The 22,943-nt window shown below is 39.7% G+C and overlaps 2 protein-coding genes across 2 annotated transcripts in view; one reads left to right on the top strand and one right to left on the bottom strand.

Moving 5' to 3' along the window:
- The window catches only part of GRK4 (G protein-coupled receptor kinase 4), a 105,565-nt gene that overhangs the window by 80,377 nt on the left and 2,245 nt on the right, over window positions 1–22,943 (bottom strand). The gene's annotated exons all lie outside the window — the stretch shown is intronic.
- Window positions 8,113–8,517, top strand: LOC112922662 (small ribosomal subunit protein uS8-like). The gene has a single exon (XM_072735230.1). The coding sequence runs from the start codon at window positions 8,113–8,115 to the stop codon at window positions 8,500–8,502; it is 390 nt and encodes a 129-aa protein (XP_072591331.1). The 3' UTR covers window positions 8,503–8,517.

Raw genomic sequence — 22,943 nt, forward strand, 5'->3', positions numbered from 1 at the left:
ATGATTAAAACGAGGGGCCCCTAGGCAGCATAGTCAGTTAAGCATTGGACTCTTGGTATCAGCTCAGGTCATGATCTCAGGGCCATGAGACTGAGCTCCATGTCTGGCTCCATGCTCAGCACAGAGTCTGCTTGTCTTCCTCTCCTTTTGCCCCTCATTGCCATGTGTGCATGCTCCCGCTCTCTTGCTCTCTCTCTCTCTAATAAATCTTTTCAAAAATGGTTAAAATGGCAATTTTTATGTGTGCTCTACCACAAACACAAAGAAAATGCTTGTATATGAATGTTTCTAACAGCATTATTCATAATAGACAAAAGGAAATAACTCATTTATCAACCAATGATTGGTAAATAAATATATATATCCATATCCATATGGATATATCCATATGATGAAGTGTTATTTGCCAAGAAAAAGGAATTAAGTACTTATTCATGCTACAGCATGGATGAACCTTGAAAATACCATGTCCACTTCTAGAGAGATGATTAGTTGGGTCACGGGGAGAGAAACTTTTACTTTATTACTCTTCTGTTCCATATAGAACAATGAGTATGTATAACTCTGTAAAAGAATAACATCTAACAAATGTTATGATGCCAGACATGATCTTCAGGCTGGCACTGCTTACTCACCAATGGAATGTCTAAGCTCTCTGCACTGGCTGACAGGAGGCAGCTTCAGCATTTCCCTCCATCTTTTACTACGGCCACTTTTTTTGCCATATCCTCCTCCTAAATTTGGGGGGAAAATTATTTTTTTAATGATCAGAAATATCCAACTATAACATCTATTTCCACTAATATATTCCATTTGAGTAGTTTGGTACCTATGGTGAGTGAAAATACAAGCTTATAATAATTTGTCTTATCTAGAAGTCAGCTTGACTAAGTGTAAAAATCCCAAGGGATGCAATTGGTCATTGGCTTTATTATTTAGAAACCATGTAACCTGATCTTCTGTAAGTAACTCTGTTGAGCTCAAACTTCCAAATTTGTAAACTCGACCTAACATATCATACATGGCTGTATACCTACTACAGAGCAATACCTGCAAAGAACAGGAAATACAATGGTAAAAAAGACAACATCCCTCCCCTCGATTCTAGTGAAGGAGAAAGATTTTTTTTTTTTAAGCAGTTAATGACAAATGATAAAAAAAAAATTAGCCAAGCCTACAGTGCTAAATGGCATGAAACAAAAACAAGCAAGGCCAAGATGCAGGGTGCTATTAGGGCTAAGGTGAGATCAGAAAAGACCTCTCAAGAGAGTTACGCTTAGGCAGAGATCTGAAGGGGGTGAGGGAATGAACCATGTGAAGATCTGGAAGTGAGACAAGAATGGTGGAAAAAGCTAGTAGACAATATTTTAGCAGATGGTGGCTACACTTGCAGGAAGCATGGCATAAAATATGATCCTGAATCATTATGTCATACACCTGAAACTAATGTAACATTGTGTGTTAACTATAGTCAAATAAAATTTTTAATAAAGTAAAATAAAATTTTAAAAAGATCTTTTTAAATAAGCCCCTTCAAACAAAACTCGGAGAAATTAGAACCTTTCATTTTAAGCATTCTGAGGAACTGAAATTTTATTAAATTTTATCCAAGAGAAAACATCACATTTTTGGCCAGTGACTAAAGGACTCCAGGGCTATTGGAAAGAATAGGGAAATGAGAAGGAAAGCCATGTTCCGGGAAATGATGAGCTCTGCCCTGAGCACAGTGAGTGGATGGCTGTGAGGGAAAGCCATCTGGAGGATGGCTGGACTGGTGTTGTTTAGGAGAGAAGGCCTGGATAGAGGTATGGATTTGATAGCAGTCTGCCAAACAGATAATGGTCGGAGATGCAAGAGCTCCTTCCATGGGCTTATTTTTGCTCCTCTACCCACTCCCTCCATTTCAACTGGGATCACAACTCTAGACTTATAACCAATACACTGAAGCCCCAGAGTACCTCAAAGTCAACATGTTCAAATCACACTCAATTGTCTTTCCGTCAAATGCAATCCTCTTTCCACACTATGCCTTCGGTTAACTATCTACCATCTGCTAGACGAATGGAGCTGGGAACTGGAGCACTATCTAATTCTATCCCTGAAGTGCCTCATCCATTTATTCCAAAAGCATTTGCAGCCCAAGTCCTGTATGCTGGGCACTGTCTGGGCACTAGGCTGGTCAGGTGGCCAGCCCTGCCTGCAAAGGTGTTCCTGTCCCCTACTGTCATTGCCCATGCTATTACGACCAGAAGCCTTCCTGCTTCTGGTCGTCCTTCCAGACCTTCCTCCACACCACCTTCCACCATTACCTTCCTAAAATGCAATTATCAGCTCACTTCTGGGCTTAGGGCTTAAGGGAGAATAAAGCACAGCACTGCCTATCATCATTCCACAGGCACAGCATGTCCAAACCACACTGTCTAGAAAGGCCCCAAAGAAGCCAGAGCAGGTTCCAGAAACCACCAATGCCTAGACTGTCACTCTGGCCTTATTTATGTAGGTAAATCTCTACTCAGTTTAAGCAGAAACCCCCTCTCCTTCCCCAGAGCCTGGCTCTCCTTTCCTAGGGATTGTAGGCACTCCAACTCCTTCCTCTTCATGCCCTTTGCATCTTGAAAACATCTTCATTAAATCTCAGCAAAGGCAGGTTCTAGGTTCAGGGCCTTATTCCCAGTCTATCTCCAGCATTTGAAACCTGACTGAAGGGATAAGTAAATGGGCTCCAGGCACACTGCACACAGCAGACACTAAAGGAATGTTTTCTAACTTTGAGGAGACCAAGGAACTGCAGATGCTGACTCCAGCACATGAGTCAGAGGTAGAATGAAATTGCCAAGGGCTAGGAGGAGGAGGAGAGGGAATAAGAATTAGATTTATTATTTATTATGTGCCAGACACCTGTCTAGAAGCTTCATATATATTGACTCATCAAATCATCCCTCATCCTATGATGAAAATGCTACCACTCTTCCCTTTTCTCAGATAAGGGACCAAAAGCAAAGAGGTCAAATCCCTCATCCAACATCACACAACTAGTGAGATGTGTGGGTCTGCTCCAGAAATCCTATTTACCCATTACTGTTATTAAGCAAAGTGGTGTAATCAAAGCCTTTTTGAAAAGTATACAAACATTTAAAATAAATTATTTGCCATAAACACGTTCAGAAATTAAGGGATGTTATAAAATGAAAATAATATTAAACCAAAGCTTCTCAAATGTCAGAAATGGTTATAGTGACGGTCCTAATAACAAGCAGCCCTTATTAGCACAGTCTATAAGCTAGATGCTGTGCCAGAAGATCCACAAGTCTACTCTAATTAGATCCTCTTGTCAATCCTATGAGGTGAGCACTGACACTATGCTCTTGTTACAATCCTAATGTTACAGGTGACAAAACTAAGACACATATGTCAAATAATGTGCTGAAAGTATTATAAGTGGTAAATGGAGAAGCTGGGATTTGAGCCCACGTAATCACACTGGCCAAACAGGGACACCACCTTTGTCATAACAGCAACTTTTCTATCAATAAACAGGACCACTGAAGTAAATGCATAATGTGAGAAAGAACTGGGCTCTGGTCAACAAATCTGCTGGATATTAAGAGGTTTCAGGTTTGATTTTATACTATAAATACCACAATAATTTTTATAACATATTCTGGGATACTATACACCATCCTTAGTCTGAGACCCACCAGAAACAATCACAATAATAAATTTAGTGTTTGTAAATGTGTGTGTGTGTGTGTGTGTGTGTAGCCTTGAACAATATATTGTTTTAGAGAAAGATTCTTAACCTGGCATTCACAGGTAGATATAAGGGTGTCCCAGGATTTGGACAGAAAAAAAAATCACCTTTAGCTTCATTAACTTCTAACCAAACTTCATCATTTCTTTCAGCCATAAATGTGGGCAAGAATATAATATTAGTAGTGCCTGTGACTTCATGACTTCATCATCAAGAAAATTCAGATTTTCCTATCACATTATAGTTGTTACATTTACACTCACACTACTTTAAAATTATAATAGAGGTGCCAGACCAGGTGCCAGATTGTCTCCAAGTGCTTAGGTGATGGAGCCACACAACCCCTAGGCAGCTTTGTGCCTGATAGTTAATTGATCAGACTCCAAGGGCCAGGTCCTATGTTCTCACATGGATGGTCCAGCTATGCATTTTACTCTGTGACTCCCTAAAACTGTGTTGATGGACAGACACTTGGAAGCAGGCAAGTCAAAGGCCATCCCATAGTTTAAAAGCCCCATCAAACTAGCAATGATGGCCTTCACTCTGATGGATCTTTAAAGGATGAGATTTTAACCTGCCTATGTATTTATTGCCTTGTTACTTAATGCTCTGATAACAAAGCACTTTTATAACACAAATCTGTTTTAAAATGTTACAATTATTTCAATAGAATTGATTTCTTTTATAAGCATATGTATTTTATTTAGATTAAGAACTTCTCCTCTAGAAGTTGTTAACAGGAATAGTGTGCTACTTCATACATAATTCTACAATTTGATTTTTTCCACACAGCTCAATCCACTTTGACATAGACTTTATTGTACCCTAGCCAGGCTCTTTTCTGCTCCCTACCCTCTGCAGTCTCATGTTTCATGACCCAAAAAGCTCTTCCTCAGCAAAGCTAGATCCCTCATCTCCTCAGGTCTTTGCTCCTGTCCACCCAATCTAAGCTTTCATGTCCTACTCCCATGCCTAACCCTTAGCACCCCCTTCACTGCTTTATTATCTCTTCTCAGCCCTTATCAGTCTACCATACAATCTACTTCATGTATCCCATTGAGGATCTGTCTCCCCACGAGATTAGAAACTCCTTAAAAAAAGGAGTCTATCTGTATTATTCACAGCCATAACCCCAATAGCTAGATGAGTGGCTTGCATAAAATAGGCATTCAAGGGATCCCTGGGTGGCGCAGCGGTTTGGCGCCTGCCTTTGGCCCAGGGCGCGATCCTGGAGACCCGGGATCGAATCCCACGTCGGGCTCCCAGTGCATGGAGCCTGCTTCTCCCTCTGCCCGTGTCTCTGCCTCTCTCTCTCTCTGTGTGACTATCATAAGTAAATAAAAAATTTAAAAAAAAATAGGCATTCAATAACTATTTTGTGAGTAAGTGAATGAATTTGTTTTAAATCCTGTATAGTAATCTACTATATAAATATTCTATTTATCTACTTCCTATTTATGGTTATTTAATGTTTCTGATTTACAGTATTACAAATAATATTATAGCAAACATTCTTACAAATGTCTCCTTTACCATCATTTCTGCAGTGTATAGGCCTAGAAGAAGAGTTCTTAACCTGGGTGTGTGATTTTTTTCAACATTAATGGATACTGTTCAATTGTTCTCCAAAATGGTTGTAATTTACCACAATTACTTAAAATACAGCATACATACTAGGTGTAATACCCTTGACAGGAGCCATTCAGAGTTACTTTTCACATGTAACATAAGTTTGTAGAATTGAAAAGGAGACACCTCCTCCCTTAGTTTGGAACAACTTTAGTTAGAAGAAGAGCTCCACGAAGAGCAGAGGCTGAGACTAAGCAAAATGAACTTAGTTCACTTGCCTCTTAAAGTCAGCTACAACCACAGGGCTCCAGACAGTCTTCCACCTTCTCAAATTCTTACCATACCCACAAAGTTGCAGACACAGATTTGATGGTGAGAATCAGGCCATTAGGAAGTTGGCATTTATGTTCAGCAGGGAGCCCCTCAAAGGTACACTGTGGTCACTGAATTCAGCAGGAAGCCACTTGCTAAAGCTGGCAGAGCCACTGTCAGCCTGGGTCCTACATGACAGAACAACAGCACTGCTGCCAAGGTGGACCTGGACTCTTGCAGGACTCTTACAGGACTCTTGCAGGACAGGAAGAACTATTGGGTTGGAGATGACATTTGGGGTCTATATGTTACATCAATTGAGCCTGCCCTAAATAATAAGCTGTGCTTTGATGAACAGGATAGCTCCACTACAGGATTTGTAATATTGTAAGATAAAAATGAATATGGCTTGATTTATCTGAAAATGAAAATTTTGATTAACATACCCAAAACTGACTTATAAATAATAGCAACATCATTTAATCAACTCAAAGACATCTAAGAACCAGTAAGAAAAAGAACTTCTGTCAACCACAGAAGGGGCCATATTGTATTTACTCATAAAAGAACTTCTTAGGCACTGATGTCTTTTCCTATTCATGTACAATTCTTATTCCTTGGTTTTCATTTCCTATACCACAACAAATTAGAAACAAATATACTAAAGAAAAGAAATACTTGTAATAGGTAATTTATAGACAGATTGATGTGACAGCAAATTGAAAGAACAGTCACAAAACACAATAAAAAGGAGGGGTGCCTGGGTGGCTCAGTCAGTTAAACATCCGACTCTTGATTTTGGCTCAATTCATGATCTCAGGGTCATGAGACTGAGCTCCACACTCAGTAAGGAGTCTGCTTGGGATTCTCTCTGTCCCTCTCCCTCTACTCCTTCCCCTGCTCATGCTGTCTCTCTTTAAAATAAAAAAAATAAATAAATAAACTCTTTAAAAAAAAACACAATAAAAAGGAAATGTAATCATTCAAAGCATGGCATCAAGGCCACTTGGCATAGGGATAAAGAGGCAAATACTATAGACCCTGAGAGCAGCTTTAAACATATGGAAGATCACAATATGGCCCTAAGTTATCCAAGATAAATTAATCCGGACTCTATTTAATAAAGGCAGAAAGGGTACAGTGTAGAAATGACAATTTTAAAGTGTCAATGTTCAAGGAAGTAAATCCCAAATACTCAGACACCTCAGAGACTAGAATAATATATTCCCTGGTTTCAGAAAGCAAAGGCTTCTATGTATTTTGTGAAATAAACATTTTTCACTGAACCAAAAGAAAAAAACAAAAAGTTGAATATTCTTATGTTCTTTGAGAATAATGGATAATTAAGGTGCAGCTCTGCACAGAATCTGTGGACTAGAATCCCACATGGCTGAGCTCCATGTCATGCAGAATAGAAACTTTACCGAATGACATTCAACCATTTTAAAGATTTTTCTCATTTATTTTAGAACAAGAAAGAGAGAGAGGATATGTTTGAGCAGGAGAAGGGCAGGTAGAGAGAATCCCATGGAGACTCCCTGCTGAGTGGAGAGTCCAACATGGGACTCTATCTCACAACCTGACCTGAGCTGAAATCAAGAGTCAGACGCTTAGCCAACTGAGCTGTCCAGGTGCCCCCCAACCTTTTTAATACATAAATTAAGTATAAAATGAGTTGGTTTGGATTCAGTGGGAAAGAACTGAACCTTAAGAGGTTTGGTGCATCCCTAAGACACAGCATGGCATTTCTAGTTATTTGCATAATTATTAAATCTCCAAACCATCTCCACTTTCCTGCACAGCAAGGTAAAAGAATGTCCTTAAATGCCTTTCAGTAATGTGACAAAAGTTCATTTTCTTTATTACCTAACCAGATGTGTACGTTTTATGCTAAGCAGGTTTTCCTCAAGTTCTATTTTGTCAGCCACATGTTGAGCAAAAGGTTTTAGCAGACATAAACAGCTCAAAACAAACAGATGAAAAAGAATCTAAAAATATGTACGTGACGTAATGAGCACTGGGTATTATATAAGACTGATGAATCACTAACCTCTGTCTCTGAACCAATAATACATAATATGTTAATTAATTACATTTAAATTTAAAAATAAAATAAAATAAAAATATGCACCAATTCCCTCAAGAATTAGCACACTAGGTGGAGAAGACAGGGAGTCTCCCACAATAGCCTAATGAGAGAGGAAATGGCAAGAAACACACACTCAAAAAAAATCAAACAGAAATAGTACTTTTACCATGTTTAGATAGGCAGATTTGGACTTCTTAGTTTCATTCCATACCTCTACAAGTAAGTCAAAATAAACATCAGATTAGCTGATTATTGAGTCCAAATATTCAAAAAAAATTTAAATTTAGTTTATCATCAACTAGCTAACTACGGGAAGCCTCAATCTATGAGACAAACCAGGAGCCAAGAAGTATCCACGTGGCTCTTTCCACCATCTCTCGGAGCCGCCACAATGGTGCGCATGAATGTCCTGGCAGATGCTCTCAAGAGCATCAACAATGCTGAAAAGAGAGGCAAACGCCACGTTCTTATCAGGCCATGCTCCAAAGTCATCGTCCGATTTCTCACTATGATGATGAATCATGGTTACATGGGTGAATTTGAAATCATCGATGATCACAGAGCTGGGAAAATTGTTGTGAACCTCACAGGCAGGTTAAACAAATGTGGAGTGATCAGCCCCAGATTTGATGTACAACTGAAAGACCCAGAAAAATGGCAGAATAACCTGCTCCCATCCCACCAGTTTGGTTTCATTATACTGACAACCTCAGCTGGCATCATGGACCACAAAGAAGCAAGACAAAAACACACAGGAGGGATTATTTTTCTAGGGATGTAATTCATACATGCAAATAAAATGCCTCAATGGACCAAAAATAAAAAAAGTATCAAAGTGAAGAGGTTTTGGAGATTTCTTCCCACTCAATATAGGGCTTTAGGAGAAATGAATACAGCAACTGACTTTTAGGACTTTCCATAAATTCTAGATTGATTCCAGCTATAAACACGAAGAAAAATATTTTATCATCAAGAGAGAACTAATCATGACACCAAAGGCACAGGCAAGGCAAGAAAAGAAACGGAAAAATTGAACTTCATGGAAGTTTCCAATATTGTGCATCAAAAGATCGTTTCAACAGGGGGAAAAGGCAACCCACAGAATGAGTTGCCTATTCTTTGATTTGCAAATGATAAATCTATTAAGGGATTACTATCCAGAATAAATGGAGAATTCCTAAAATTCAACAACAAAAAACTAAACAATGCAATTCAAAAATGGGTAGAGGACTCGAACAGACATTTTTCCGAAGAAGGTATATACAGATGGCCAGTATGCACCTGAAAAGAAGCTTAGCATCACTCATCATTCAGGAAATGCAAATTAAAACAATGAGATACCACCTCATACCCATAAAGATGGCTACTATCCAAAAACAGAAAATTCTAAGTGTTGGTGAGGATGTGGAGAAAAAGGAACCCTCATTCACTGTTGGTGGGAATGCAAACTGGGACAGCCACTCTGGGAAACAGTATGGAAGTTCCTCAAAAAACTAAAAATGGAATTACCATATGATCCAGCAATTATATACAAAATCCAAAAGAAGTGAGAGCAAGGTCTCGGCAGTGAAGCAAATGGGCAACAGCCTCATCAAGGTGAACGGGCAGCCCCTGGAGAAGCCAGCCCCATGCTCTGCAGTACAGGCCACTGGAACCTATTCCACTTCGAGGCAAGGAGTGATTTGCTGGGGGTGGACAGGCCAGTTTGAGGGAAGGGTGGTGATGACATGGCCCAGACTGATGCAATCTACAAGTCCATCGCCAAAGCCCTGGTGGCCAATTATCAGAAATATGTAGAAGTGGCTTCCAAGCAGATCAAAGACCTCCTCATCCCAAATGACCAGACCCCATGGGTAGCTGATCCCCAGAACAGTGAATCCAAAAAGTTTGGCAGTCTTGGTGTCTGTGCTTGCTACCAGAAATCCTACCAATAAGCCCACCATGAAGACCAGGATTCACCTTTAAAATAAATAATGGTCATGGGATTTGAGGTTTTTTAAAAAAGGGGGATAGAAATCCTGACACATGCTTCAACATGGATAAATCTTAAAGGCATTATGCTAAGTGAAATAAGCCAGTCATTGAAAAGTCAAATACTGTAAGATTCCATTTATATGAGGTATTAGTAGTCAAATCACAGCAGAATGGAGGTTGCCAGGGACTAGAGAGAGGGGAGAATGGGGAGTTATTACTAGTGGGAACAGAGTTTCAGTTGAGAAAGATGAAAAGAGTTCTGGAGGTGAATGGTGGTGATGTTTGTACAATAGTTAAGATGTACTTAATATCACTGAACTGTGCACTTAACTATATTTTACAACAAAAAAATTTTGAAAAAAAAACTTATTCAAACAACATAAAATCATTTGTTGTTTAAGTGCTAAAAAGGTATCACCCAAATTGCCCACTTTTTATTCATCTAGAAATGAAAACAGATATGCAAACACAAATCCTTTTTAATTAATTAATTAATTAATTAATTAAGAGAGCCTTAGCAGAGGGGAGGGGGAGAGGAAGAGAAAGAGAATTTCAAGCAGACTCTCTGATAAGCATAGCCTGATGCAGGGCTCAGTCCCACAACCTTGAGATCATGATCTGAGCCAAAATCAAGAGTCTGATACCCATCTGAGTCACCCAGGTGCCCTGCAGGCATAACAGTTTTGATTAGGGTATTATTCAATGTAACCACTAATCCTGCAGAAAATTCTCTCAGCACATAGCAGTCTTTACCCAAAATTATTACACTGGAGCAGTATATCTAAGTCCCAGCTTACTCCATTAGTAGATTCGAAGGCTGTTTTTCTTTTTCACTGCAGCTAATGTCAGCAGTTACCTAATACGATCAAAGCAAAAGAGTCAGGGGAAAAACGCTGGTGGGCCTCCCAGTTCTTTCTCATCCCATGATAAAATCACAGGGTTGTTTTGTATTTCACCAAACAGAAAAATAAGGTCTATTTTATTGTTTTAAAGATTTGTTTATTTATTGATTCATGAGAGACTCAGAGACAGAGGCAGAGACATATGCAGAGGGAGAAGGAGGCTCCCTCCAGGGAGCCCGATGTGAAACTCAATCCCGGAACTCCCGGGGATGATGCCCTGAGACAAAGGCAGACGTTCACCCGCTGAGCCACCCAGGTGTCCCAAAGTATTTTTATCAACACTTCCTGAGAAAGGCTATTACCATGCAAAAGAAGTAGGGTGTACAATCTTCAAGTATGGTCTGCTAATTACATAGATCTGCTCTTATTTAAAACCCAGTACAAGGCAGCCCAGGTGGCTCAGCGGTTTAGTGCCTAACTTCAGGCCAGGGCGTGATCCTGGGGTCCCGAATCAGGCTCCCTGCATGAAGCCTTCTTCTCCTTCTGCCTCTGTCTCTGCCTCTCTCTCTCTCTGTGTCTCTCATGAATAAATAAATAAAATCTTAAAAAATAAAACCCAGTACATTGTTTTCACTATTCCCATTTAACTACGTCAATGAAAACTTTGCTCTGGTAACTTCTGTCCAGGAGAAATATAGCTACAACAGAAACTCTGCTCTTTGATGCCCTGTTTTGCTTCCATACTCTTTATTGCATTGTCCATATGGGCTTTACTTACATACAAGTCTATTCATCTTGTCTTGCTCACTGACAGCACCTTTCCCTCATATCTCCAAAGAATAATCTTTTCCCAAGCATTTCTCTAAAATGCCTGGGAAGAGGAAGAAAGGGATTAGCAAAGACACTGCCTCAGTGCTCCTGATGCAGAAGTGCCAGCAAGGTGGACAGACCTCTCCAAATGAAGGTCACAGACCAGAGCAGCAGGTGCTGCAGAGCTTTGGCCAGCACACACGATTTGGTTTGGCCTCTGGCCCCCAAGCCAGAGCACAGGGCAATGACAGGTCATTTCCCAGATCCACAGACTGTGTGAGAAAGCAGCATACCTGGCTGCTTTCATGAGAAAGGCTGTGTACATGAGAAAGGCTGATCACAGGGTATCTACCCAGTGACTAAATCAGAGCAAAACTGTGACAGAAATGGAGCTACCATCTCCTATCTCATTTTCTTAGAGAAGTTCCCTAATTCAGACTTCTCCTGAGTCATATTGGCTCACCAATTCATACGAGCTTAGGTTAATGAAATGTTAGTGTACTTAGTTTACCTTAAAGTCTTCAGGAGAAAAATAGTGTTTAAGTAAAACACTGCATTATTTCAGTCCAGCACATCCTGCCAGGTTATCAGATCCTAACCTTCCTTGTCTTTGACCTATTGTGCAGCTTTCTGTAAATTGTGGATGACAGGCAGACATGTGAGCTGTTTTGTCTGGTAGTTTCAATGGACTTCTCTTCCCTCTGTACAAAAATCAGTTTGCCTGGATTTGTAATTCAGTTCCTTTAGTCATATAAATGTGAGCCTTTGACTTTATTTGAACTGATTGATTAGAACATTTGCCTGGTTCTCTATGTGAGTAAAACAAAACACATATTCATTTTAATGTGATCTGTAAGAGCACAATTTTACCTTTCTTTGGCAATTATCTTTAAGATGCCTTATTCCTAATCAAGCTCTACCCATGTCTCCTCTTTCATTTCTGATATTAGTAATTTGTGTCTTCTTTTTTTCTTAATGTGGCTAGGGCTTACAGATTTTATTAATCTTCTCAAAGAATCAGATTTTTATTTTGCTGATTTCCTGTCTTTGGTTTCACAGATTTCTACTCTAAAATTTTTATTATTGGGGAGACTCAGTGGCTCAGTTGGTTAAGTGTCTGCCTTCAGCTTAGGTCATGATTCCAGGATCCTGGGATGGAACAACATGTCAGGCTCCCTGCTCAGTGGGAAGTCTGCTTCTCCTTCTCCCTCTGCCTCTCTCCCTACTGGTGCTCTCTCTTTCAAATAAATAAATATCTTTAAAAATTATATCTATTATTACTTTTCTTCTGCTTACTTTAGACTTGATTTACTCTTCTTCCTCTGGTCTCCTAAGGTGGAAGGTTAGATGGTCAATTTTAGATCTTCTGTTTTAATAAATGCATCTAAAGCTATAAATTTCCCTCAAGCACTGCTTTTGCGACATCTCACAAATTCTGATGTTTTACTCTTATTTTCATTTAGTTCAGAGTATTTTTTAGTTTCTCTTGAAATATTTCTGGCCCCTGTGTTATTTAGAAGTGTGTTGTTTAGGGGCACCTGGGTGGTTTAGTCAGTTAAGCATGGAGTATGTTTAATCTCCAAGTATTTGGGGGATTTTCCAGCTGTCTGTTATGATTTCTAGTTTAATTCCACTGTGGTCTGAGAGCAGATTTATTCTAGTCTTTTAAATTTGTCGCAATGTGTTTTATGGTCCAGAATGTGGACTATCTTAGAGGATGTTCCATGTGACCTTGAGAAGAATGTGTAGTGTATTCATCAATTTCTCCTTGAAGTTCTATTAGTTTTTGCCTCACATATTCTGACTACATGTTATTAGGCATATACACATTAAGGATGCTATATCTTTTTGGAGAATTGACCCTTTTGTTGTTATACAATGCCCCTCTTTATCCTTGATAACTTTCTTTGCTCTGAAATTTAAACTATTTTGAATTAACATAGATATTCCTACTGCCTTTGATTAGTGGTAGCATGGAATATTTTTCTCTATCCTTTTATTTTTAATCCATGTGTTTTTTTATACTTAAAGTGGGTTTTCTATAGGCAACATGTGGTTGGGTCTTATTTTTCTATCCACTCTGACAATCTCTGTCTTCTGATTGGTGCACCATTGATGTTTAAAGTGATCACTGATATATAATACAGGTATACCTCAGAGACATTGTGGGTTTAGTTCCAGACCACTGCAATAAAGCAAGTATCACAATAATGCAATACAAATGAAATTTTTGGCTTCTTAAAGAGTGCATATAAAAATTACATTTATACTATGCTGTACTCTGTTAACCACACAATGGCATTATGCCTAAAAAACAATGTATATACCTTAATTTTAAAATACTATATTGCTAAAAATGCTAACCATCATCTGCACTTTCAGTAAGTCATAATCACTGATCACACAGCACCAAAACAAATATAACAATACTTTAAAAGTTTGAAATAAGAATTACCAAAATGTGACAAAGACATAAAGAGAAAAAATACTGTTGGGAAAATGCATCAAAAGACTTGACAGAGGGTTGCCACAAACTTCAATTTGTAAAAAATACAGTATCTATAAAACACAATAAAACAAGGTATGTCTGAGGTTGGATTAATTATCTACCATATTTTTACTACTATTTGTTGCTCTTGTCTTGTTCTTATTGTTGTCTTCCATGCTTATTTTTGCCTTTTGTGGCTTTGATCATCTTATGGGATTCTATTTCCACATCTTTCTTTTGTTTAAGATTTTATTTATTTATTCATGAGATACACAGAGAGAGGCAGAGACATAGGCAGAGGGAGAAGCAGGCTCCCTGTGGGGAGCCCAGTGTGGGACTTGATCCCGGAACTCCAGGATCACACCATGTGCTGAAGGCAGTCACTCAACCACTCAGCCACGTAGGCGTCCCTTTCCACATCTTTCTTAGCACATCAACTATATTTCTTTTTAAACTGTTTTAGTGATGCCCTAGAGTTAGCAACATACATTTACAACTAATCCAAGTCCCCTTTCAAATAACATTATACCACTTCACATGTAGTACGAATACTTTATAAATAACAAAATATTCCTAATTTCCCCTCCTACTCCTTGTATCATCACTGTCATTCATTTCACTTACACATAAGCGTTATCTTTTATATATGTGTGTGTGTGTGTGTGTGTGTGTGTGTGTATGTGTTACCTGTTATCTGACAGCTCTTAGGTTAAAAATAAGAAAAACAGGTCTTCCTTTTACCTTCATCTATTCATTCTCCAATGCTCTTCCTTTCTTTATGTAGATCCAAGTTCCTGAATATGTAATTTTTCTTTCTCTCTAAACAACTCCTTTTAACATTTCTTGCAAGGCAGGTCTACTGGCAATAAATTCCCTCAGTTTTTGTCTGATAAAGTCTTCATTTCTCCTCACTTTTGGAGGATAATTTCACAGGGTACAGAATTCTGGGTTGGTGGGTTTTTCTCCCAATACTTTAAATGTTTCACACTCCTGTCTTCTTCATTGCGTGGGTTCTATAAAGAAATCAGATATAATCCGTATCTTTGGTCCTGTATAGGTAAAGTGTTTTTATCTATGGCTCCTTTCAAGAGTTTTTCTTTGATTTTCTGAAGTTTAAAGATGATATTCCTAAGTGTCATTCTTTCTTAAGATTTTGAGAAAGAGAGAGTGCACACAAATGAGGGAGGGGCAGAGGAAGAGGAAGACACAGGCTCCCCACAGAGCAGGGAGCCAGATTTGAGTCTGGATCCCAGGACCCTGGGATCATGACCTGAGCTAAAGGCAGATGCTTTACCAACTGAGCCACCCAGGCACCTGTCTTAGGCGTCATTCTTTTGGCATTTAACCTGTTTCATGTTTTCTAAGCTTCATGGATCTGTGGGTTGGTATCTGGCATTAATTTGAGGAAAGTCTCAGTCATTACTACTTCAAATATCTCATCTGTTCCTTTCTTTCTCTCTGCTCCTCCTGGCTTTCCCATTATGCATATGTTCTGCCTTTTACAGCTGTGCCAGTTTTTGGATATTCTGTTGTGATTTTTTTTTTTTTTAGTCTTTTTTCTCTTTGCTTTTCAGTTTTAGAAATCTCCAGTAATATCCTCAAGCTCAGAGATTCTTTCCTCAGTCCTGACCAGTCAGTTAATGAAGTCATCAAAGGGAGTTTTCATTTATTATTGTTTTGGTTCTTACCTCTAGCATTTCTTTTGTTAGAATTACCATCTTAAAAAATTAAAAAAAAAAAAGAATTACCATCTTTCTGCTTACATTATCCGTTTTTTGCCTGTTGTCTACTTTTCCCATTAAAGCCCTTATGATATCAATCACAGTCTTTAAAAATTCCTGGTCTAATAATTCGAACATTCCTCCTTTTACTCTCCTTGGTCTGGGAAGCTATGACAAGGGTTTGGAGGAGAGGGCTGACACCTTGACTTACGTTTTAATAGGATCATTATGGCTAGTATATTGAGGACAGACTGTAGGGTCAGAAAGGCAGAAGCTGAGGCCAAGTAGCAGCCAACTGTGATCTTCTAGGTGAGATAGGTTGATGGCTTGAGCCATCCTGAAAGCAGCTGTGGCAGTGAGAGGTCAGATTCTTTGCATTTTGAAGGGAGATCTAAAAAAATATTTGTCCAGGGACTGGATGTGGGGTAGAACGAATTAAAAATCTACTGCAAGATTTTCAGCCTGAGTATTAACTGAGGTGCAGAAGGAAAAAATGGGGCAGGGTGGGCATTAAGAGTTTTGACTGTGGGTGTGTGTTTGTGTATATGCCAATGAGGTTTTTAAGTAGCAATGTCTGGTGGGCAAGTAGAGAACGAGCTGCAGTTCAATGGAAAGTTTCAGTCTGTAGATCTCAATTTGAGGGACAGTAGCTTCCTTCAAACCATGTTACTGAAGAAGAAGATCACAAGGAGTGAGACTCTATGGAATGAGCCTTGGGAGCATTTCAATATGAAGAGATCTAGTGAATGAGAGGCAACCAGTCAAGCAGTCTGAGAGGATAAGAATTGAAATAGCAGAAAACCATGAAGGGTGGTGGTCTAGAAGGATGTACTGACTGAGGAGATCCCTATGATGAGCTATGTAATGTGCAGCCCACAAGTGTAATAGGATGAGAATCAAGAACTGACCCTGATGATCTTGACAAGGGTGGTCTTAGTGGACTGGTAGATGTGAGAGCTCAGAACCCAGCACATAACTCACTCAAAACTTATTTGTTTAAAGAGTAGGTGACATACACGCAATAGTGCATACAACATGTACCTCCAAACACAGGGTCTCATGCACATTTCACTAAACACAGCAGTGCACACACATATACCATGTATCACTACAAAAGACCCCCCTTTTCCCTAGACAAGGCTCTTTGGCTTGGTCTTTAGAAGAATGCAACAAGGTAAAGGAGAGAGAAGAATGGGGTCCTCTCTGTGGGGTTTCTCTATCACCTCAGACTGCTATAATGAAATACCATAGTCTGGGTGACTTAACACACATTTATTTCTCAGAGTTCTGGAAGCTGGAAATTCCTATATTAAGGTACCAGCAGACTGGTGACTGGTGAGGGCCCTTCCTGGTTTGTAGATGGCTATCTTCTCACTATGTCCTCACAGGCCTTTCCTTGCTACATACAATTGAACGGAGAGATCTCACATCTCTCCTTTTTCTAAGGATGTTAATTCCATCAAGAGGGCCCCCCTTATGACCTAATGTAACCATAATTACCTTCCAAAGGCCCTACTTCCAAATACCATCACACTATGAATCAGAGCTTCAATAATTAAATTGGGAGAGGACACAAACATTCACTTCATAGCAGCAGGCTTGGGGTACACATGCTGATGAACTGAAGCAGCCATCCCACCCCTCAGGCAGCTCTCCTTGATTCCAAAAGTCTCTACTGACAAATCATAGCAAAGTCTAGCACCAATTTTCTGAGATGTCCCATCCAGGTACAGTCAGACTCAAGATGAGTTGGGTGGCATTCACTATACCATGTCAAGACAGGAAGACCAGTGGGGAAGAAACCAAGCAAGAAAAGAAAGAACATCTACATTAAGTTATGCGATCATGGCTTATATCAACCGTGGTTGGCATGACCCAAGCTATTTACACAGAAGACCTTCCACAGATCCTAAAACTTGAGTGGGGCAAAAACAAGAGGTACAGTCCATGAGGGCAGAATATTGTGTCCCCAAAAGTAGACAGTGATGTGAGGCCACAGCATTTGAAGGCAACATTCCCACATCTAGAAAGCTAATTTTATGCCAGAAGCTAAAAACAAAGTATCAACCCATTTCCATTAAAATTGATAAACCAAGGAAGTCTCAACAGACAGCATTACATGATTAGTTAGAGCATGGGTCTGGGACCAGACAACTGGGCTGAATCCTGACATTCCCATTTCCTGGTGATATAACCTTGAGCAAGTCACTTCTCTTTCCCTCATCTGTGACAGGGGATAATACCTGCCCCAAGAGGTCAGGAGGACACTACCAGTTCAGCAGCCTTGTCGACTTTGCAAATCTAGTGCACAGAAATGCTCACAAAAAAAGATCTAGGATTACCATGCAAATGCTCAAGCACAATATCTCTGCCAGGAAGTGAAATAAACAGCACAGGAGTAAGGAGGCAGCAAAGGGAGTGTTGCCATGTGTTCTTTGAACTAGGAACTCTCAATTTGGTAAAAACAAATAGTTTTCATTCTAAAAGGAAAACACATGTGCCTGGCCTTTTGCTAACATCCTAACTAGTTATGGTTGACCCTGCTATCTTTGCTAGTGATGAACATGTAAATATTGAGAGGGGAACTATAGGTTGCAATACAGATATAATTAAGCATTTTAATAATGATTTAATAAAAACAAAAATATCAAATTCAAAATGAAATAAAAAGCACTCATCACTGACATTCTAAAGTTGAAGAAAATCTCAGTTTTTGTTCTCTATTTCCAGATGACTAGTCAAAAAAGACAGTTTAGTTTGAAACCTTAATTTCTGGTTATCATTGGTATTGAGAGAATTCCTGAGGTGTGCTCTTTTGTCCTCAGTCATCAGTTGGCATTCATAGAGCATATACTGGGTGCTAGCACAGTGCTAGATGCTGGTGACACAGAAGGGGAGGCCCAGAGCTGCCTTGAATCAGCCCAGTGCAGTAACAGTTCATCCTGGGCACAACAGGGGCACAAAGGATGGAATGAGCAAGCCTCCTGCGGGAGTGTTGAAGTTCCAAGGAAAGGCATTTGGGCTGGAACACAGTGGAGGAGGAACAAAACTTCGCCAGGTAGGAAGGCATGAAGGGGTGTAATACACTCAGCCACAGATGGACAAGGAGAGCAGAGCTAGGTCACTGAGCTCAGGTAGGAGCCTGTGGGGGTCCTGGAATGGAGGTCTAGATCCAAATTTTAAAAAGATTAAGGGAACATATCTGTGCTTTTTAGTGTTTTAGCAGCACTGGGATGCTAAAGGTGAAGAAAGTCTGGAAACAGACCAGCTAGGAAATTCTTGCCTTCAGTCAAGTCAAGAGGACCCTGGGGCAGGGCTACTGGGGAAGGACAGACATGAATGGATGTGAGAAATAACAAAGCTTAAGGATAAATGAGGTTCAAAGACCTATCACACATGAGAATTCTGGAAGAGGAAAGCTATACTTTTGGGAAATCTAATAATGAGAATAGACTAGAGACAAAGAACGAGGTTCAAATTAACATAACTGCATGTTGAAGTGCCAGCTCTTCATCCAGACAGTAGACACTAGACATAACAAAATCTACAACCACAACTATTAACCTTTACTGAGTACTTTCTGAGCACCAAGCACCGTGACACGTTATCCTACACAATCTTTTTTTTTTATTTTTTAAAAGATTTTATTTATTTATTCATGAGAATACACAGAGAGGAGAGAGAGAAGCAGAGACACAGGCAGAGGGAGAAGCAGGCTCCACGCAGGGAGCCCGACGTGAGACTCGATCCCGGGTCTCCAGGATCACACCCTGGGCTGAAGGTGGCGCTAAACCGCCGAGCCACCGGCGCTGCCCTATTTTTTTTATTTTTTATTGGTGTTCAATTTGCCAACATATAGAATAACACCCAGTGCTCATCCCGTCAAGTGCCCACCTCAGTGCCCGTCACCCAGGCACCCCCACCCCCCGCCCACCCCCTTCCACCACCCCTAGTTTGTTTCCCAGAGTTAGGAGTCTTTCATGTTCTGTCTCCCTTTCTGATATTTCCCACTCATTTTTTCTCCTTTCCCCTTTATTCCCTTTCACCATTTTTTATATTCCCCAAATGAATGAGACCATATAATGTTTGTCCTTCTCCAATTGACTTATTTCACTCAGCATAATACCCTCCAGTTCCATCCACGTCGAAGCAAATGGTGGGTATTTGTTGTTTCTAATGGCTGAGTAATATTCCATTGGATACATAAACCACAACTTCTTTATCCATTCATCTTTCGATGGACACCGAGGCTCCTTCCACAGTGTGGCTATTGTGGACATTGCTGCTATAAACATCAGGGTGCAGGTGTCCCGGCGTTTCATTGCATCTGTATCTTTGGGGTAAATCCCCAGCAGTGCAATTGCTGAGTCGTAGGGCAGTTCTATTTTTAACTCTTTGAGGAACCTCCACACAGTTTTCTAGAGTGGCTGCACCAGTTCACATTCCCACCAACAGTGCAAGAGGGTTCCCTTTTCTCCGCATCCTCTCCAACATTTGTGGTTTCCTGCTTTGTTAATTCTCCCCATTCTCACTGGTGTGAGGTGGTATCTCATTGTGGTTTTGATTTGTATTTCCCTGATGGCAAGTGATGCGGAGCATTTTCTCATGTGCATGTTGGCCATGTCCATGTCTTCCTCTGTGAGATTTCTCTTCATGTCTTTTGCCCATTTCATGATTGGTTTGTTTCTTTGCTGTTGAGTTTAATAAGTTCTTTATAGATCTTGGATACTAGCCCTTTATCTGAGACGTCATTTGCAAATATCTTCTCCCTTTCTGTAGGTTGTCTTTGAGTTTTGTTGACAGTATCTTTTGCTGTGCAAAAGCTTCTTATCTTGATGAAGTCCCAATAGTTCATTTTTGCTTTTGTTTCTCTTGCCTTCATGGATGAATCTTGCAAGAACTTACTGTGGCCAAGTTTAAAAAGGGTGTTGCCTGTGTTCTCCTCTAGGATTTTGATGGAATCTTGTCTCACATTAAAATCTTTCATCCATTTTGAGTTTATCTTTATGTATGGTGCAAGAGAGTGGTCTAGTTTCATTCTTCTGCATGTGGATGTCCAATTCTCCCAGCACCATTTATTGAAGAAACTGTCTTTCTTCCAGTGAATAGTCTTTCCTCCTTTGTCGAATATTAGTTGACCATAAAGTTAAGGGTCCACTTCTGGATTCTCTATTCTGTTCCACTGATCTATGTGTCTGTTTTTGTGCCAGTACCACACTGTCTTGATGACCACAGCTTTGTAGTACAACCTGAAATCTGGCATTGTGATGCCCCCAGCTATGGTTTTCTTTTTTATTTTTATTTTATTTTATTTATTTTAATTTTTTTATTATTATTTATGATAGTCACACATAGAGAGAGAGAGAAGCAGAGACACAGAGGGAGAAGCAGGCTCCATGCACCGGGAGCCCGACGTGGGATTCGATCCCGGGTCTCCAGGATCACGCCCTGGGCCAAAGGCAGGCGCTAAACCACTGCGCCACCCAGAGATCCCTGGTTTTCTTTTTTAATACTTCCCTGGCTATTCGGGGTCTTTTCTGATTCCACACAAATCTTAAAATAATTTGTTCCAACTCTCTGAAGAAAGTCCATGGTATTTTGATAGGGATTGCATTAAACGTATAAATTGTCCTGGGTAACATTGACATTTTCACAATATTAATTCTTCCAATCCATGAGCATGGAATATTTTTCCATCTCCTTGTGACTTCCTCAATTTCTTTCAGAAGTGCTCTATAGTTTTTAGGGTATAGATCCTTTACCTCTTTGGTAAGGTTTATTCCTAGGTATCTTATACTTTTGGGTGCAATTGTAAACGGGATTGACTCCTTAATTTCTCTCTCTTCAGTCTCATTGTTAGTGTATAGAAATCCCACTGACTTCTGGGCATTGATTTTGTATCCTGCCACACTGCCAAATTGCTGTATGAGTTCTAGCAATCTTGGGGTGGAGTCTTTTGGGTGTTCTATGTAGAGTATCATGTCATCGGCGAAGAGGGAGAGTTTGACTTCTTCTTTGCCAATTTGAATGCCTTTTATTTCTTTTTGTTGTCTGATTACTGAGGCTAGGACTTCTAGTATTATGTTGAATAGCAGTGGTGAGAATGGACATCCCTGTCTTGTTCCTGATCTTAGGGGAAAGGCTCCCAGTGCTTCCCCATTGAGAATGATATTTGCTGCTACACAGTCTTCTTAACACTGAAGCAGAATTATCATCAGTCTGGTGCTATAGGTTAGAAGGAGGGATAGGAATAGCTGGGATAACACTCATAAAGAATTTAGCGTGCTGCTTGGACAGAACAAACCCGCACTGATGTTAGCTATCCTTATCAACAAGTAGGCTCTATGGCACACTTGGAACGTGCTTTATTTCCTCCAAATGGAGCCAATCCTTTTTGTTTTAAATATGAATTTCATCTTCTCTTTCTTATATTTAGTAAAGTAACAAATCACCCCCTTAATCTCCAATTGTTTACCAAGTACCAATTAAATGGCTAGCCAGCACTGAAAGAAATAAAAAATAAAGGTAAATCTATGCCCCGCCCACACAGACTACAATTTGGCTGGAGAAAGAATCACTGACTATGCTGACTACACTTCTGAATCCAAGTTCCAAATTCCCCAAGGGCAGAGAGTGCCACCAAGCTGGAAGAAGTAAAGCAAGCTACAAAGAAGATGAAGGTAAACCGGATTCTGAAGGATGGAAAGAAATGAACAAGAAGAAAGCAAGGAGGGCCTGCCACACAGAAGACTGGAATAGCAAGCATACAAGAACATGTCCAAATGAACACGAAAGTTGTTGATTGTTTTACAATAAAAATACATTAAGTAGGTCTTGGGTGTGGGATCAAAATAAGTGCAATGAAGGAAACAAAAATATTAGCTACTATACTTTCTAAATCAAAGGACTTATACATCTAGAAACCCTTTACAATCAAAATCCTGGAGAGGAAGTCACAGCGAGACAGCTCATGAAAATGACACCAGGTGTATTAACTATGCATCAGATGCTAAACAACTGCTAAATAATGCTATCGTCTGAAATCAGAACAGAATACGACATATAAGACCAAAATCCACACTGAATGTACATACCTTTTGTTCCTCCCTCTGCATTTATGCTGTCAATTTCTCCAACAGAGAAAATGGGGCGAGTCTCCTCAGAAGTATGATGTGAAACAATTTAAGGTTAACATTTAAAGCCATGTAAGGTCACAAAATGCTTAACAAATGTATAACACAGGGGGGAAAAAATCCTAAATGTTAAAAAAAAGAAAAGCAGTGATTTTGTGTTTGATGAACAGTATGACCATTATTTTCTACTTCTTTACAGTGTGCCTGGCAGAGTGACAACTTTTTCAATGCGGAATTATCTGCCAACATTCCTG

This window comes from Vulpes vulpes, chromosome 14 (assembly GCF_048418805.1).
Source record: "Vulpes vulpes isolate BD-2025 chromosome 14, VulVul3, whole genome shotgun sequence".
Taxonomy (NCBI): domain Eukaryota; kingdom Metazoa; phylum Chordata; class Mammalia; order Carnivora; family Canidae; genus Vulpes; species Vulpes vulpes.

What these genes read in the sequence shown, in the direction of transcription:
- LOC112922662 (XM_072735230.1), top strand. Translation starts at nt 8,113, where the DNA reads ATGGTGCGCATGAATGTCCTGGCAGATGCTCTCAAGAGCATCAACAAT.